The 18,574-nt window shown below is 45.3% G+C and overlaps 3 protein-coding genes across 6 annotated transcripts in view; 1 reads left to right on the top strand and 2 right to left on the bottom strand.

Moving 5' to 3' along the window:
* Positions 1–6,611, top strand: part of LOC125739603 (NACHT, LRR and PYD domains-containing protein 3-like) — an 83,473-nt gene extending 76,862 nt beyond the window's left edge. For all 4 annotated transcript variants that reach the window (XM_049009877.1, XM_049009879.1, XM_049009878.1 and 1 more), the window contains 6 exons: positions 67–295; positions 450–2,178; positions 3,471–3,644; positions 3,783–3,956; positions 4,067–4,113; positions 5,744–6,611. In XM_049009877.1, the coding sequence (XP_048865834.1) occupies positions 67–295; positions 450–2,178; positions 3,471–3,644; positions 3,783–3,956; positions 4,067–4,113; positions 5,744–6,279 (2,889 nt within the window). In that variant the 3' untranslated portion in view covers positions 6,280–6,611. The remainder of the gene's footprint in view (positions 1–66; positions 296–449; positions 2,179–3,470; positions 3,645–3,782; positions 3,957–4,066; positions 4,114–5,743) is intronic.
* Positions 1–18,574, bottom strand: part of LOC125739602 (NACHT, LRR and PYD domains-containing protein 12-like) — a 926,911-nt gene that overhangs the window by 12,237 nt on the left and 896,100 nt on the right. The gene's annotated exons all lie outside the window — the stretch shown is intronic.
* Positions 1–18,574, bottom strand: part of LOC125739643 (GTPase IMAP family member 4) — a 386,756-nt gene that overhangs the window by 163,988 nt on the left and 204,194 nt on the right. The gene's annotated exons all lie outside the window — the stretch shown is intronic.

The following is an 18,574-nucleotide window of genomic DNA, read 5'->3' as shown; positions in this document are numbered from 1 at the left end:
AAATGAAGTTATAAATAGATACGGTGCCAGGAGTGATAATAATTAAACTGTAACTGTATATTTCAGTTACTGGAGGAAAAAGCTCAAATGTTTCTGAAGGATGAGCTGATGAAATTCAAAAGGTACCTGGATCAGAATGACCCAGAATGCTCTGAGCCTCAGCTGGAGGAGGACAATGACCTGGACAGTGATGGTCAGATGCAGAAGACCTGTGGTAGAGAGGGAGCTCTGAAGATCACACTGTACATCCTGAGGACCATGGAGCAAAATGATCTCGCTGACATGCTGGAGAAGAGTAAGAGCTGTACCTCATTCAGTGTGTGTTTGCTTTGCCACAGAGAACTAGTTTATTAAAAATGTGTATTACATTTCAGTTTATAATTTATTTCATTTAATTTGACTTAAATGAGTAAAAAAATGTTTTTTGAAAAGTTCTCATTTCATTTCAGGGCATCTTCTGTCGCAGTATCAGCGCACAATCAAATGTAACCTGAAGAAGAAATTTGAGTGTGTATTTGAAGGGAGAGCTAAGGAAGGACAGCCAACACTTCTCAAAGAGATTTACACAGAACTCTACATAACTGAAGGGGGAGCTGGAGGAGTCAGTGATGAACATGAGGTGAGACAGATTGAAACAGCATCCAAGAAACGGCTAACAGAAGATACTACAGTCAAGTGCAATGATATATTTAAACCCTTATATGGACGTGTGACACCTATCAGAACTGTACTCACAAAAGGGGTCGCAGGTATCGGGAAAACAGTCTCTGTGCAGAAAGTTATTCTTGACTGGGCAGAAGGAAAAGCAAACCAGGACATTTACTTCATATTTGCTCTTCCTTTCCGGGACCTGAATTTGATCAAGGATGAATATAGTCTGATTGATCTGCTTCACCACTTTGTCCCAGACCTGAAATTGCTTGAATCCACTGAGCTGTGTAGGTACAAAGTTTTGTTGATCTTTGATGGTCTGGATGAGTGTCGCCTTCCTCTAGATTTTCAAAAGAATGAGAGCTGGTTTGATGTAACAAAGAAAACATCACTGGATGTGCTGTTGACTAACCTCATTAAGGGGAACCTGCTTCCATCCGCTCTCCTCTGGATAACCTCCCGGCCAGCAGCAGCCAATCAGATACCTCCTGAGTGTGTCCACCAGGTGACAGAGATACGAGGGTTCAGTGATGCCCAGAAGGAGGAGTATTTCAGGAAGAGATTTAGTGATCAGAGCATGGCTAGCAGGATTATCACACATGTGAAATCATCAAGGAGCCTCTTCATCATGTGCCACATACCTGTGTTCTGCTGGATTTCAGCCACTGTCCTTGAAAGGCTTTTTAGTGAGACTGAGAAGGGAGAAATTCCAAGGACTCTGACTGAAATGTACACACACTTCCTGATCTTCCAGGTGAGTTTAAAAAATGACAAGTATATGGAAAAACATCAAAACAAGTTTAAGAAATGCACTAAATCTGGGAAGAAATTCCTTTTAAAACTTGGTAAACTGGCTTTTGACAACCTTGAGAAAGGCAATCTCATATTTTATAAGCAAGATCTGACAGAGAATGGCATTGATATCACAGAGGCGTCAGTTTACTCTGGACTGTGCACAGAAGTCTTTAAAGAGGAGTATGGGTTGTACCAGGAGAAGGTGTACTGCTTTGTGCATCTGAGCATCCAGGAGTATCTCGCTGCTTTATATGTGTTTCTGTCAAACTCATCAGCTGACCTGCTGAAGACTGCAGTGGATCAGGCATTAAAGAGCAAGAATGGACACTTGGACCTCTACCTCCGCTTCCTCCTTGGCCTCACAACAGACTCCAGTAAGATTCTGTTACAAAAACTACTGGGAGATACAAGACGCAGTTCACATAACATTAATGAAACAGCCCAGTACATCAAGGAGAAAATTCAGGAGAATTTATCTGCAGAAAGGACCATCAACCTGTTCCACTGTCTGAATGAACTGGGTGACAATTCTCTAATAGAGGAAGTACAAAGATCCCTGAGTTCAGGAAGCCTTTCAGCAGCAGACCTCTCACCTGCACAGTGGTCAGCTCTGGCCTTTGTGTTACTGATGTCAGATAAGGAGCTGGATGTGTTTGATCTGAAGAAATACATCAGATCAGATGAAGGTCTTCAGAGGCTGCTGCCTGTGATCAAGAAATCTAGGACAGCTCTGTAAGTGATCTTACGTACGTCTGTTGCTAAAGAAGTACAGATGTTATTCATGATACTGCTTTTATATCTCATCACAACAATTAGAGTGTATTTATATGGACACCTAGAAATTCTTTTTCATTCTGGATACTACAGGATATGTATATTTTTTAACATTCTCGGTGTGGTGTGTGGTTCAGTGGGTTTGGACTCTGTGCCTGTGGTCAGAAGGTGGCCGGTTTAAATACCTGGCCAGCAGAGTGATGCTGGTTTTGGGCCCTTGAGCAAGGCCCTTACCCCCCCAGCTTCAGGGGGCTGGATGCTGGCCAACCCTGCACTCTGATCTGTATGTGTGTGTCAGAGAGAGCAAGATCAGAGAGGCGACAGCACTGTTTTACCAGGGGGATGAATAAAGCATCACTATTTCATCCCTGTCTGACAGTATTGATAATTGTCTGATTAGTGTTTTGGAAATTTAACAGGTTCTCAGGTAACACAGAAAATAAAGATTTCAGTCATGGTGTCAGCAATTCAAAAGTCATATAAAAAAAGTAATTAAAATAACTTAAGCCCTTCTTGACATTCAAATCGGGGGCGGCATGGTGGTGCAGTTGTTAGCACTGTTGCCTCACACCTCTGGGACTTGGGTTCGAGTCTCCGCCTGGGTCACATGTGTGTGCAGTTTGCATGTTTTCCCCATGTCGTCGTGGGGTTTCCTCCGGGTACTCCGGTTTCCCCCCATAGCCCAAAAACATGCTGAGGCTAATTGGAGTTACTAAATTGCCCATAGGAATGCGTGTGTGTGTGAATGGTGTGTGAGTGTGCCCTGCGATGGGCTGGCCCCCCATCCTGGGTTGTTCCCTGCCTCATGCCCATTGCTTCCGGGATAGGCTCCGGACCCCCCGTGACCCAGTAGGATAAGCGGTTTGGAAGATGGATGGATGGACATTCAAATCCCACATGAACATGTACACTTACACATATCCCAAGCAGGAACTGAACCAAAAACCCTGGAACCCCAGGGTTGGTTGTAGTGCTGATCACTGAGCCCCAGCGCTGCTTAGAGCTTTATAAAAATACTTATGCATATATTACAGAGTCTCAGCGTAACTCACCCTGTAAGGTCATTAAACAGCAGGTTTGTCTCGGCTGGGGAGTGTCAAGTAAAAACTATTTGTGTTTCTGACTATGACAAATAACAGGTATATGCTACATGTGTTATTGTACTTAAAATGTTTATTTTGATATTTTATTTGATATACCTGTGTGTGGTGTATGTATGTATTCATATCTTAACACATTTCCTTTTCCAGGCTGGACAGCTGTAGACTCACAGAGACATGCTGTGAAGTGTTGGCTTCAGCTCTCAGATCAAACTCCTCTCAGCTGAGAGAGCTGGACCTGAGTGACAATGACCTGCAGGATTCAGGGGTGAAGCTGCTCTCTGCTGGACTGGGGGATTCACACTGTACACTGGAGATACTGAGGTCAATATCACTGCGTATTCCACACTGTAGTGTGTAATTGCTGAAAGCTTTATTGAAGCTGTCACATTTACATAAAAGTAATACTCATAGTGGTGAGGTGTTGTATTTATTGAAGAGATATTGTCTGTCTCTGTGTAGGCTGTCAGGCTGTAGAGTCACAGAAGAAGGCTGTTCTTCCCTGGCTTCAGCTCTGAGGTCAAACCCCTCACACCTGAGAGAGCTGGACCTGAGCTACAATCACCCAGGAGACTCAGGAGTGAAGTTGCTCTCTGCTCTACTGGAGGATCCCAGCTGTAATCTGGAGAAACTGAAGTGAGTACAGAATGTGTGTCTGTCCTGCTATAGACTCATGTATGTGGAGAAAATACAAAAATTTAAATAAATGGATACAGCAGTACTATGTCATTCTGCTTCTGCTATAGTGTGGACCACAGTGGAGAGTGCAGGACCAGACCAGGGATCCAGAAATGTAAGTTTGTTTGCATTTTTTTATTCTTAACACTGTCAATAGTACTTTATGAAAGCATTCACACAATTATTGTGATGTGTGTCTTTTTTTTTATTTTCATTTGTTGGGTTTAAAGATGACGACTTTCTTAAATAACAATGGGAGTCTGGGAACTTCTGTAGTAGTACTGTTTTGAGATTTGTTAGTATTGTCCTAAGACAGCACCCGTAATCTCCCCAAACTGGCTGTGACACCGAATGTCTCCTCAGTCTGCACTAGTGATGGGAATTTCGGCTCTTTTTAGTGAGTCGGATCATTTGGCTCAGCTCACCAAGTAGAGTCGGCTCTTCCGGCTCCCAAATGACTTTTCATTTTATTACTTCTGCTTCAGCCAGATTCAGCTCTGTTTTGACCCATGATTGATATGTGTACTAAACCTTATAATTTCCTCAATACCATAATTTTACATTATGTTTGGCATAAAAAGATATTGAACATTGTATAAGTGGAAAATCTGTTTTTGTCCTTGATCTATTAATTACAGTCAAATTACATAAATAACAAATCACAATTAAAAAATAATAAATAAATTACAACGTGCAAAACACCAGCATCCAACAGTTTTAGGTTCTATCCACTATAACAACTATCTACCACCTTTCTAACAGTGTAATATTTTAACATTTCCTTTGGCGCAGAAAGGCTAAGTGCCTCCGCTTAGACGGGCTGATCCGCCTTCTGGCAGTAGCAGGCACGCTAGCCTGTCTTTTTCCTTCCATCTGAACTGTTGGATGCGCAGTTCCTAAGTGTCTGTGAAGATTGTTTGTGGATCCTGCTCGAAATGACAGTTTCATCTTGCAAACTGTGCATCTGCCGTTGAGTTATCATAGCTATTAAAATGCATCCAAATGCCGCTTCGCGTGTCCGAATATCACTCATCTTGCGTATTATTCACGCACCACACTCCCTCTTTCTCTCCTCCTCTCCCTCCCTCGTGCTCTGTACCTGTACACCGTCAGCACGTGCATCGCCGCCGCCACTCCCCCTCCATTCGACTCATCACGTGATCGGTCATGCGGCTCACACACCATTAACACAAACTTCAGTCACAGTCAGAACCGCAGGGAGCGCTGAGCCGCGGAGACGTTTTGCTCTATAAATGTGTCCGAAGGGGTTTGAAGGAAGTTCTTATTTTGAAGTTAAGACAAACTAACTTCTAGTGGTACATTTTGTGGTACAATTTAATGTTTAACATGTTTTATTAATGCTGTTTATAATTTTATGTACCTGTAATTAAGGCCATTTAGCACGCGCAGCATTTTGGCGCATCTTCCCGCCGCGTCCGACATTTCCTGAGGTATTTCACATACTTGAATTACTGCTTCGTTTTTATAATTTATGTATCATACAGAATAATAGAGAGCAGACTAAAGTGCATTAGGGTCCCCAGCGAGTCTCTCAGCGCGGCGTGTCTCACAGCGCAGGGGGCAGCCGGAGCGCCGCAGACTCGGGCGGCTACATGAGTATATTGGGAATAAAATGTATGTATTGGAGCGAGTTCTGTGTTAGTGAGTGTGTGAGGTGTGACAGTGATAATGATGGAGATGCTGGGCTTCGTCGTGGGATTAATCGCTCTTCCTCTTGCCTACAGACTCCTGCCAGCTGACGCTGGACCCCAACACAGCAAACAGCCGCCTGTCTTTGTCAGAGGGGAACAGGAAGGTGACAGGGGGGGCAGAGCAGCCATATCCTGATCATCCAGAGAGATTTAACTTCTGGTGCCAAGTTCTGTGCAGAGAGAGTCTGACTGGTCGCTGTTACTGGGAGGCTGAGTGGAGTGGAGATGGAGTCCGGATAGCAGTGACTTATAAAGGAATCGGGAGGAAAGGAGGGAGTGCTGACTGTCTGCTTGGAGACAATGACAAGTCATGGATGCTGTTCTGCTCTCCTGACAGTTACTATGTCTGTCACAATAATAAACAGACTCTCATACCCATAAAGCCCTCAGACTCCCGCAGAGTAGGAGTGTATCTGGACCAGGCGGCTGGTACTCTGTCCTTCTACAGAGTCTCCTCTGATGGACTGACCCTCCTGTACAGCTTCACCTCCTCATTCACTGAACCCCTCTATCCAGCGTTTTGTGTTCATTATCCAAACTCCCCCGTGTCGCTGTGCATGCTGGGATAGCTCACTGTGTGCTGGAGGAATCATTTTTACCTTATCAGTGTCACATGTCGCTGCCTCTCCACGGCAAAAAGGTAAAATCTCTGCTTTATAACCAGTATAACCCTTTTTACTCTGAAGTGTGACGTATGTTAGACAGAAATAAATTAATGTTTGTTCAGTTTGCCAAACTCATGCAAAATGACTGTTTTTCTGTCCGATTAAAACGTAATGAATTGTAATCCTGATGAGTGAGGGGGGGGGGCTTTTCCACTCCTCTGTATATGTACATTTTATATATTTCTGTCTGTATATTGTATTTCTTACCTTTACACTGACAATAAAAGCTTCCTATTCTATCATATTAATGTCCTGGTTCAGCGCTGCTCAAAGCATAAGTGAGGTAACTAAGTAACGTAAAACATAGGATATAATTAAACAAATACACTTTACTGTAATTTCACTGACACGATTACATTAAATCAGCATATATAATAGCCATGTAAAAGGAGGCGGGAGACATAACAGCGAAAGCAAAAAATATCCGTAGAGTTAAAAACAAAAGTTATAAATCAGTAATACACGTTAGAATAAATGATCAAAATACAACAAACAAGAATAAAAATTTCCTAAGTAAACCTGTGAACTGCTACATTTGATGATCGACAAGCTAATTAGCCAACGGCGTCTTTCTGACCCCTATTAAAACACGGGAAAAGAGTCATTGAAAGCCGAACTAAGTCCTTACAACTAAGTAAATAACTGCACAAGTAATTAACACTATAACGCCACATGTATCATATTTGATACCAATATTTCTAAGACCTCTACGTCAGTAATAGGATTACCGCTTTCCTCAAAAACCTGTTGTATATAATCCTATACCCGTATTCTGCCCTCTGGTGGATGACCTATGTACTGCAGGTGGAAAACGTCTATATTTTTTTATGGCCCACCATACTGGGTTGTTCCCTGCCTCGTACCCATTGCTTCCGGGATAGGCTCCGGACCCCCCGCGACCCAATAGGATAAGCGGTTTGGAAAATGGATGGATGGATGGATATAATGGTTCAAGTGAGAAGGGTAAGATAGATGATACTCTGTGAAACACAGTTATAAGGGTGGCACACAAAAGACTAAGACTGTCTAAGGACACAAATAGACATAACCTATATGGATACTGAGACTAGCAATAATAAGTAAACACACATACAGGGTATATACAGGCCAAACTTAAAAGAGAACTTTCTTCTTCAGGGTGTTGGGTGAGTCTGTGGTTTGTAAGACGGGATGGACTTGATGTCCATTCTGCCGTCCGTTGGTCCCTAAATATTTGGACCATAAAAGCTGGAATGCTGGCCTCCCTTGTTATCTGTGTGTGTGTGTGTGTGTGTGTGTGTGTGGGGGGGGGGGTTCACTAACCCCCCCTTTGGCCAACGAGTATCTCTCATACCAGGCTAGGCCTTGTCTCAGGCAACCTGGAATCTCAGCCCTGTCATATGTGTGTGTGTGTGTGTGTGTGTGTGTGTGTGTGTGTGATCCTACACTGAACAATTTCCTGCTCCATTCACACATGGGGATCAATCAGAAATTACCCCGACTTTATACTAAGTAGTTAGCAGGATAAACTCCTTTTACCATCCGGTACGACTGATTCAGACATTTGTGTTCACATGTACAGCCCCTCTGGGGAATTTGAAGAACAGTCTGGGTGACAGTGCATGTCTGAACGGGGCGAAAGTGACAGAAACACAAAGTCATAGATAAATCAGTCTAAACTAAACGAGCTTCACAAGGATGATTGATATTTCTTTAGTGAACATTCAGAAATCGTTTGCTAACCCTGCACACTGGAAGCTCCCAGCCCAGACCTGCACACATCTATGTGTCTAAAGCTCACGGGGAGAGAAGCCTGGACGGCTGTTCATACTGATTTGCTTTATGGCAGACAGCAGAGGGCGCTGTGCTGCCATTTATTCCAGTTCATTGAATAATACGATGGCTTGTCATCTCTCTGTCTGACACAGTTCGGCCAATCAAAGGCAGGCTTTCCTAGAGACTGACAGAGAGAACGACTCCAGCAGTGAATGCTGAGCTGACCCTGTTATCTGGCCTGATTAACAACCTGAGAAAGACTGATGTAGGTTTGACTGTAAGAGAGATTTACCAGCATATGATATTAAGTTGAGAACAGATCCAATAAGTGAGCAGAGTTAAATCTCTCTTACTAACATTAAACCTCATGAGCCTGTGTGGAAGGTGCAGGAGCTGTTGGGCCATTTTAAACACAAGGTCAGCATGTTGGGGGAATGACATGCAGGCATCCATAACTGTGCCCAGGTGTTTAAATGCCTCAGCCTGCTCTGCCTACTGGCCGCCGAGACTAAAGGCTGATTTATACTTCTGTGTACAACCTACACCATCAGTACATTTTCCAAAAAACACTGAGTATATTAATTTCCGTTTTGTTCATATTTTTTTGTGAGAGTGGGAGGAGCTTCCTGCTTCTCAGGCTGCAGTAGGTGTGGTTTGGACTGAGGCCAGACTGAGAAGAACAGACTGGGCAAATACTGGATCTGTGGGTCATGAATAAAATACTACATTATACACACTGTACTCACTGTAAACATTTATTTAGCTTTAATGAGCATAAAAGTTACTGATATTGTTTTTTTTACCCAAACCAGAAACAATACTACAATTTAATATTGTAAAGAGAAATTAGGTGGGGGGGGGCGTGTTGCCGCAGTGATCAGCACTGTTTCCTCGTACCTCAGGGACTGGGGTTCGAGTCTCCACCCCGGCTCAGTGAGTGTGGAGTTCACATGTTCTTCCCATGTTGTTGTGGGGTTTCCTCAAGGTTCTCCAGTTTCCCTCCACCGCTGAAGATCGGTGATTTGGAGTCACTGTCTGTAGGTGTGAGTGTGTGAGTGTGAGTGTGTGAGTGTGTGACTGTGAGTGTGTGAGTGTGAGTGTGTGTGTGTGAGTGTGTGAGTGTGAGTGTGTGAGTGTGAGTGTGCCTTGCAATGTGTTATTTACAGCAGACAGCTGATGGGGTTTCAGGCTGTCATGTGGCATCAGGCGTAACATGCAGTTATAGACAGACTGTGTCAGGTTTAGACAGACAGTTTTTATGATCACTGTCAGCCCACAGACTTGAATTTTACATTTTTCAACATAATCCACGTGATAAATTTCAGGTTTCTTCATTTTGTTTCTGTTTCTGTGCTGGGAGTGTATCTGTCTCAGGAAGGAGAGTCAGACATTTACCAGGATGTAGTAATGAAACTTTTTTTTCTAGATATTTCTTTTAAAATACCAAGTTAAAATATAAAAGCCTAATTTAACATGACCAGCTTCTGCCAAGCCGAGGAGGAGAAAGATAAGCTTGACGAAACTATACAGAAGAGCTGTAGTAGTAGTAGTAGTAATAATAATAATAATAATAATAATAATAATAATAATAATAATAAATGAGGATGATGAAACAGGAGACGACTTTAAGCGAGGTTTCATTTACATGTCAGACTTTCAAAAAAGTATAACGATAATTATTGAGGGTTGAACATTTATAATTATCAAAAATAAACAGAATGAAAATACAATAAATACAAAATTTTACACAGGAATAAATAAACATCATAATATTGAATGTTAATATCAATCAAACAATGCAATTAAGAAATATTCAATATACTGTCTCTAAATAATCACAGTTACGCAGCTGACAAAATGTCTGTCTATCAGTATTGGTATAATTCCAGTTTATTTTCAATTCATTGCAGTTCAGGCCATTTTGCCATTTTGATGACCCCTATAGGAACTTTAACATTTCACTTTATACCAACCATGCACTGCATACAAATTAAAGTCCTCTATACATTTTCTGTATATCTACAGTAACTCCAAAGATAAAATAGATTCCCAGCAGGGCCCTGACTCCCACTGAGATGTCATCTGGTTTCAAAATGGTAACTCCATCCATCCTTATATACTGGAGATGCCCACAAGCATAGGAAACACTACACATGGCTAATCGTTTACATTTAGGTTGATGGTACAACCAGCGCTGAACTTACAAGCTAAATGCTGACAATTTCATGATAATTAAAAAAGTTTGAATAAACATTTGTAAGCGTATTTTATTGATACAGTATGGACTCTTGCTGGAGTGGTTAGGATTAACAACTAATAAAACATCGGTTGTCCTATCAAGGTAAACATAAACGATTTCTTAATACCACTTAATAAAAATGCACCTTGTAAAGAACAGCTTTTGTTGACGTGAACTTTAAACTTAAGCAATAACTTGGAACTGCAACATCTGCCTAACAGCTGAGCGATACGTCACATGGAGAAGGAATTTGGACGGCGGAAGAGATTTTGCATGACAGCCCCCGTTCAAGACCAGTTAACTTTTAGCCCTTGTTAGCAATATCAGTTGATAACACAATACGCTGTATGTTCCACATAAAAACACCATAGCAACACATCCACAGATAGCGGTTGGACAGTACTGTGTGCCTGACCGATCTAATGAGCCACAAATAAGACCTAAGTGCTAAGAAATATTACAAAACTACAGCTTCCAACTGTTTAAAACGCCATGAAAAATGATGCCATTAGTAGCGGGATCTACGAAACATCGCACTGTTAGCACATAAAGCACAGACCGTATCGTGGTCAGTGCTGTTCTTCCTTTAATTTACAGAAATGCCATTTTTATAATGTTCAAATGTTTTAATAAAGGGGTTTATGTTTAAGTATATGGGATCATTAAAAAAAATTATTATTATTATTATTTTAACCGTGGCGTAGAATTGGGTATCAAGCATCTTGCAATCCCACTGCTATTGGTACCAGTTACTGCATTACTAGTATTGTGACATCCCTATTCAGGTCACACCCTTCTTTCAGAAAACTGCAGCACAACTGTGTTTGTGGAGGAAAAACTTAGGAAGAGGAGCTGCTCTGAAGTCCTGACGGGAGCTGGAGCGCCCTTTCTTTGGAACAGTGTGGAGCCGTCCTCCATTACTGCTTATCCTGTACAGGGGGGTGGGCAGCCTGGAGCCTGTCCCAGGTGGCACAGGGCAGGGGACACAATGGATAGGATACTAGTTTATAGCAGAGAACAAACTCACACATACAGACTCACACCAAGGGCAGCTTAGAGATCACAATCGGCTGATCACATGTCTTCAGTGTCCAACGTACAAGGAGAAAACCCTCTTGAGAACATAGACTTTACTGTCATACTACCCATGTAGAGGTGTAACGTGGCATGAAATAACATTCCCCCAGGACCAAAGTGCAATAATCAAACCAGAAGTAACAAGGGGAAGGTTTGCACAGCACTTAATGTTAAGGACAGTGTGAAATGGGGCTGGAAACAATGGTTTAAATGGCTTATATACATGCAATGTGTATCTAATCAATGAATATAGCAGCATAAAGGAGTGAAATAAATATAGTGAATTGAATATATAGATAATAATATAGGGGGCAGCATGGTGGTGCAGTGGTAAGCACTGTTGCCTCACACCTCTGGGACCCAGGTTCGAGTCTCTGCCTGGGTCACATGTGTCTGGAGTTTGCATGTTCTCCCCATGTCGTCGTGGGGTTTCCTCCGGGTACTCCGGTTCCCCCCCACGGTCGAAAAACATGCTGAGGCTAATTGGAGTTGCTAAATTGCCCGTAGGTGTGCATGCGTGAGTGACTGGTGTGTGAATGTGCCCTGTGATGGGCTGGCCCCCCATCCTGGGTTGTTCCCTGCCTCGTGTTCATTGATTCCGGGATAGGCTCCGGACCCTCCGCGACCCAGTAGGATAAGCGGTTTGGAAGATGGATGGATGACTTTCTTAAAGTTTGTCCTTCTAAGCCAAAAGGACAGAGTTCCTTCTATGGCAGCATGTGCATTTTAAAACAGTGATATGTAAAGTGCAGAGGTGTAAAGTCACAGTAGGTGACTCTGTAGGTGTATGTCAGAATGTAGTCGGGCCTACTCATGTCTGTAACCATACCCTTGATTTGATCATTAGTCATGGCATCCTGGTAGAACATGTGTCTATTATGCCACAGAGTCCTCTGCTCTCAGACCATTACTTGTTAACATTTGAAACCCAGTATAGCCTCCTGTTGACCACCACTCCAAAGTATAGAATCAGACGTTGTATTAAGGCACTAACTACAACAACATTTATGAAACAACTTCCACAGTCCTTCAGCCTTACATCTGAAGCATCGTGTGTAAATGAACTTGAACAGGCAACTTCAAACATGGAAAAATCCCTTCGCAGCAGTCTAGATCTTGTGGCTCCACTTAAGAGGATAAAGCATAGTGATAACAAACCTGCCCCCTTGTATTCTGATAATACACGTGAACTCAAACAGGCATCACGCAAGCTAGAGCGAAAATGGCGCTCAACTAAACTGGAAGTTTTCAAATCTGCCTGGAAAGAGAGCCTCTCTAAATACAGACAAGCACTAGTAACTGCTCGGTCTGTGTATCTCTCCAGATTAATAGACATGAACAAAACCAATCCTAAATTCCTATTTGAATCCGTGGCTAGGATAACACATAATTCCTCATTAAACTTGCAAATCCCGCAAGCTCTTAAGAGTGATGACTTTCTTACATTTTTTAATGGTAAGATAACTACAATTAGACAGACTATCCAGTGCACACCTTTACCTACTTACGGCTGCCTGCCTCCTGCTAGTCTTATGCCTACCAATAATGAGACCTTTGAATCATTCATTCCTATTACACACTCAGAACTTTTGAGCTTAATTTTCTCCTGTAAATCCTCTACTAGCCTTGTAGACCCAATTCCTACAAAATTCTTCAAGGAAATTGCACCACAGATTGGCACTACCATGTTAAATGTGTTAAACTCTTCTCTTAGGCTTGGATATGTTCCAAAACCTTTTTAAAATGGCTGTTATCAGACCCGTCCTAAAGAAACCAAATCTTGAACCCAGTGTTTTAGGAAACTATAGACCTATCTCAAATCTTCCTTTCATTTCAAAGATCATGGAAAAGGTTGTAGTTTGTCAGTTGTCCTCTTTCCTACAAAAAAATAATGCCAATGAATTATATCAGTCTGGCTTTAGACCAAACCATAGCACAGAAACTGCTCTAGTCAAAGTAATGAATGATTTACTTGTGGCTTCTGACCGTGGCTGTGTATCTCTGTTGGTATTGCTAGATTTAACTGCAGCGTCCGATACTGTGGACCATAATATCCTCTTGGACCGGTTAGAAGGTGTAGTTGGCATTACGGGGACAGCACTTTCTTGGTTCCGTTCATATTAATCTGATCGCTATCAGTATGCCCATGTGAACAATGAATCATCCAAGGCCACAAAAGTTGAATATGGTGTCCCACAGGGATCAGTCCTGGGCCCGCTACTGTTTACCCTATACATGCTACCTCTTGGTAACATTATTAGAAATCATGGTATTGGGTTTCATTGTTATGCAGATGATGCACAATTGTACATATCTGTTAACCCTGATGATATATCACTGCTATCTCGGTTAGAAGACTGTCTATTAGATATCCAGTGCTGGATGGCAAAAAATTTCCTCATGTTAAACACAGAAAAAACAGAAGTTCTGGTAATTGGTCCCAAGGCTGCTAGAAATAAGTTTCACCACCTCAACGTTGGTAACCTTCCTACACAGCCTAACATGGTAGTTAGAAATCTTGGCGTTCTTGTCGATTCAGATCTATGCTTTGATGCTCACATAAGAAGTATTACTAGAACTGCATTTTATCATCTACGGAACATAGCCAAGCTTCGTAAGATGCTCTCACTTAATGATGCAGAAAAACTAATACATGCCTTCGTAAGTTCCAGACTGGATTACTGTAATGCCCTCCTATCGGGTTGCCCATCTGGATCCTTGCATAAACTTCAGATGGTACAGAATGCTGCAGCCAGAGTTCTAACAAACACTAAAAAATTTGATCATATTACACCGGTCTTAAATTTTGGAACCACGTTTTCCCTTGCCCGGACGCGGGTCACCGGGGACCCCCCCTGGAGCCAGGCCTGGGGGTGGGGCTCGATGGCGAGCGCCTGGCGGCCAGGCCTATACCCATGGGGCCTGGTCTGGCGCAGCCAGAACAAGGCACGTGGGTCCCCCCTCCAATGGGCTCACCACCCATGGGAGGGGCCATAGGGGTCGGGTGCGAGGTGATCTGGGCGGCGGCTAAAGGCGGGGACCTTGGCGGTCCGATCCTCGGCTGCAGAAGCTAGCTCTAGGGACATGGAATGTCACCTCTCTGATGGGGAAAGAGCCTGAGCTGGTGCGCGAGGTTGTGAAGTTCTGGCTAGATATAGTCGGACTCACCTCGACGCGCGGCTTGGCCTCTGGAACCAGTCTCCTTGAGGGGGGTTGGACCCTTTTCCACTCTGGAGTTGCCCGCGGGGAGAGGCGCTGAGCGGGCGTGGGCATACTTATTGCCCCCAGGCTGGGCGCCTGTACATTGGGGTTTACCGCAGTGGACGAGAGGGTAGCCTCCCTCCGCCTTCGGGTGGGGGGACGGGTCCTGACTGTTGTTTGCGCTTATGCGCCAAACAGCAGTTCGGAATACCCACCCTTTTTGGAGTCCTTGGAGGGGGTGTTGGAGAGCGCTCCTCCTGGGGACTCCCTTGTTCTGCTGGGGGACTTCAATGCTCACGTGGGCAGCGACAGTGAGACCTGGAGGGGCGTGATTGGGAGGAACGGCCCCCCGATCTGAACCCGAGCGGTGTTTTGTTATTGGACTTCTGTGCTCGTCACGGACTGTCCATAATGAGCACCATGTTCAAGCATAAGGGTGTCCATATGTGCACTTGGCACCAGGACACCCTAGGCCGCAGTTTGATGATCGACTTTGTAGTCGTGTCGTCGGACTTGCGGCCGCATGTTTTGGACACTCGGGTGAAGAGAGGGGCGGAGCTGTCAACCGATCACTACCTGGTGGTGGGTTGGCTCCGCTGGTGGGGGAGGAAGCTGGCCAGGCCTGGCAGGCCCAAGCGTATAGTGAGGGTCTGCTGGGAACGTCTGGCGGAATCCCCTGTCAGGGAGAGTTTCAACTCCTACCTCCAGCAGAACTTCTCCCATATCCCGGGGGAGGCGGGGGACATTGAGTCCGAATGGGCCATGTTCCATGCCTCCATTGTGGAGGCGGCTGACCGGAGCTGCGGCCGTAAGGTGGTCGGTGCCTGTCGCGGCGGCAATCCCCGAACCCGCTGGTGGACAGCGGTAGTAAGGGATGCCATCAAGCTGAAGAAGGAGTCCTATCGGGCCTATTTGGCCTGTGGGACTCTAGATGCAGCTGACAGCTACCGGCAGGCCAAGCGGGATGCGGCTTTGGCGGTTGCTGAGGCAAAAACTCGGGTGTGGGAGGAGTTTGGCGAGGCCATGGAGAACGACTTCCGGACGGCTTCGAGGAGATTCTGGTCCACCATCCGGTGGCTCCGGGCGGGAAAGCGGTACAGCATCAGCACTATTTATGTTGGGGATGGTGCGCTGCTGACCTCAACTCGGGACGTTTTGGGTCGGTGGAAGGAATACTTCGAAGACCTCCTCAATCCCACCGACACGCCTTCCTATATGGAAGCAGAGTGTGGGGACTTGGGGGTGGACTCGCCTATTTCTGGGGCGGAGGTCACTGAGGTGGTCAAAAACCTCCTCGGTGGCTGGGCCCTGGGGGTGGATGAGATTCGCCCGAAGTTCCTCAAGGCTCTGGATGCTGTGGGGCTGTCCTGGCTGACACGCATCTGCGGCATCGCGTGGACATCGGGAGCAGTACCTCTGGACTGGCAGACCGGGGTGGTGGTCCCCCTCTTTAAGAAAGGGGACCGGAGGGTGTGCTCCAACTATAGGGGGATCACACTCCTCAGCCTCCCTGGTAAGGTCTATTCAGGGGGTCCTGGAGAGGAGGGTTCGCCGGATTGTCGAACCTCGGATTCAGGAGGAGCAGTGTGGTTTTCGCCCTGGCCGTGGAACAGTGGACCAGCTCTATACTCTCAGCAGAGTTTTGGAGGGTTCATGGGAGCCCAACCAGTCTACATGTGTTTTGTGGACTTGGAGAGGGCATTCGACCGTGTCCCTCGGGAAATCCTGTGGGGAGTGCTCCGGGAGTATGGGGTACCGGGCCCCCTTTTAAGGGCGGTTCGGTCCCTGTATGACCAGTGCCAGAGCCTGGTCCGCATGGGCGGCAATAAGTTGGACTTGTTTCCGGTGAGGGTTGGACTCCGTCAGGGCTGCCCTTTGTCACCGATTCTGTTCATAGCTTTAATGGACAGAATTTCTAGGCGCAGCCAGGGCGTTGAGGGTGTCCGGTTCGGTGACCTCAGGATTAGGTCTCTGCTGTTTGCAGATGATGTGGTTCTGTTGGCCTCATCGGACCATGACCTTCAACTCTCACTGGGGCAGTTTGCAGCCGAGTGTGAAGCGGCTGGAATGAGAATCAGCACCTCCAAATCCGAGACCATGGTTCTCAGCCGGAAAAGGGTAGAGTGCTCTCTCCGGGTTGGGGATGGGGTCCTCCCCCAAGTGGAGGAGTTTAAGTATCTCGGGATCTTGTTCACGAGTGGGGGAACGATGGAGCGGGAGGTCGACAGGCGGATCGGTGCGGCGTCAGCAGTCATGTGGGCGCTGCATCGGTCTGTCATGGTGAAGAGAGAGCTGAGCCAAAAGGCGAAGCTCTCGATTTACCAGTCGATCTACGTTCCTTCCCTCACCTATGGTCATGAGCTATGGGTAGCGACCGAAAGAACGAGATCGCGGGTGCAAGCGGCCGAAATGAGTTTCCTCCGCAGGGTAGCTGGGCTCTCCCTTAGAGATAGGGTGAGGAATTCAGTCATTCGGGAGGGACTCAGAGTAGAGCCGCTGCTCCTCCGCATCGAGAGGAGCCAGATGAGGTGGCTCGGGCATCTGATTCGGATGCCTCCGGGACGCCTCCCTGGGGAGGTCTTCCGGGCATGTCCCACTGGGGGGAGACCCTGGGGAAGACCCAGGATACGCTGGAGAGACTATGTCTCCCAGCTGGCCTGGGAATGCCTCGGGATCCCCCCAGAGGAGCTGGATGAAGTGGCCGGGGAGAGGGAAGTCTGGGCTTCCCTGCTGAGACTGCTGCCCCCGCGACCCGACCCCGGATAAGCGGAAGAGGATGGATGGATGGATGGATGGATGGGGGAAGCCAGGGAGAGAATGGGGGTTCCAGTTGGCACCACTAGGGTGATAAGGATAAGATAAGGTGATAAGAATTGAAGTACAATGATCATAAAAGTCTCCACCCTGTCCTGTCTCGTCCCTGTCTCAGGATCCTCACACTCCAGGGGGTCACTCTTTATATGTAAATTCACTCACAACACCTACACACAACACCTTGGTGGGGAGGGCTTTTTGGGGTATAAAGGGGGGTGAAGAACTGTCTTCAATTTGTATCTGAGCTGCCTTTCAGTACCCGGTGTGTCTCTCTACACTGTATTATATTATATTATTTTTGCTGTTCAATAAACCACCATTTTGCTGAAACTGCGGAGACTCTGCAAGTGGATTCCCTACACCATGCAATGACCTTGCATCTTTTTTCTCAGATATAATTCTGAGGATGAGAAAGGGTGTCTGTAATTCTATATGCAAAAATGTCTATGTAACCTGTGCCTTCGCTTTAGGGTACTTTGGTTAACTTGGCACATTTCCACCTCCTACACCATGCAACCTTGACAGAAAGTGTTCAACACCTTAGGCCTCCAGTCAGCTGCCTTGACACTCTACCTACAAGCCCCTTTAAAGATGTTTTTAATTGTACAGCATCAGATGTGCTACAAATAAACAATAGTTCTCTTCAGTAAGGCCTTTTTCAAAGGGCCCTGAAGACCTGAGTTATCAAACCTCTTTTAGAAAAGTCCAACCCTGATACCTCACTAATAACTACAGGCCTATATCAAAACTACATTTTTTTAGGAACGATCATTAAAAAGGTTGTTTTTTAGCAACTTCATTCTTTAAAAACACCGTAAAAGTAGACCATATTATATCAGTCCAAAAATCACTGCACTGACTTCCTGTGGATTTAATTATTTCCAAAGGTGTACACATTTCTCAAGCTCCTCACACGATTACATTTCTGATGTACTTGAATGTCACGCAGCATGCAGACCCCTAACACTAGATTTACCGAGTTTTTATTCTCTGCTGAGAGTCCCAAGGTGTTTGTCACCCCTGCTGTGATTTTCGCAGGTCTTCAGCCCCATCCTCCTCCTGCTTTTGTTGTGCAAACACACCCATTACCTGTGAGGCCTGGCGCATTTGCAT

This window comes from Brienomyrus brachyistius, chromosome 4, assembly GCF_023856365.1.
Source record: "Brienomyrus brachyistius isolate T26 chromosome 4, BBRACH_0.4, whole genome shotgun sequence".
NCBI classification, from domain to species: Eukaryota; Metazoa; Chordata; class Actinopteri; order Osteoglossiformes; family Mormyridae; genus Brienomyrus; species Brienomyrus brachyistius.
The sequence above is the reverse complement of the archived record's forward strand: the minus strand, read 5'-3'. Positions and strand labels throughout refer to the sequence as shown.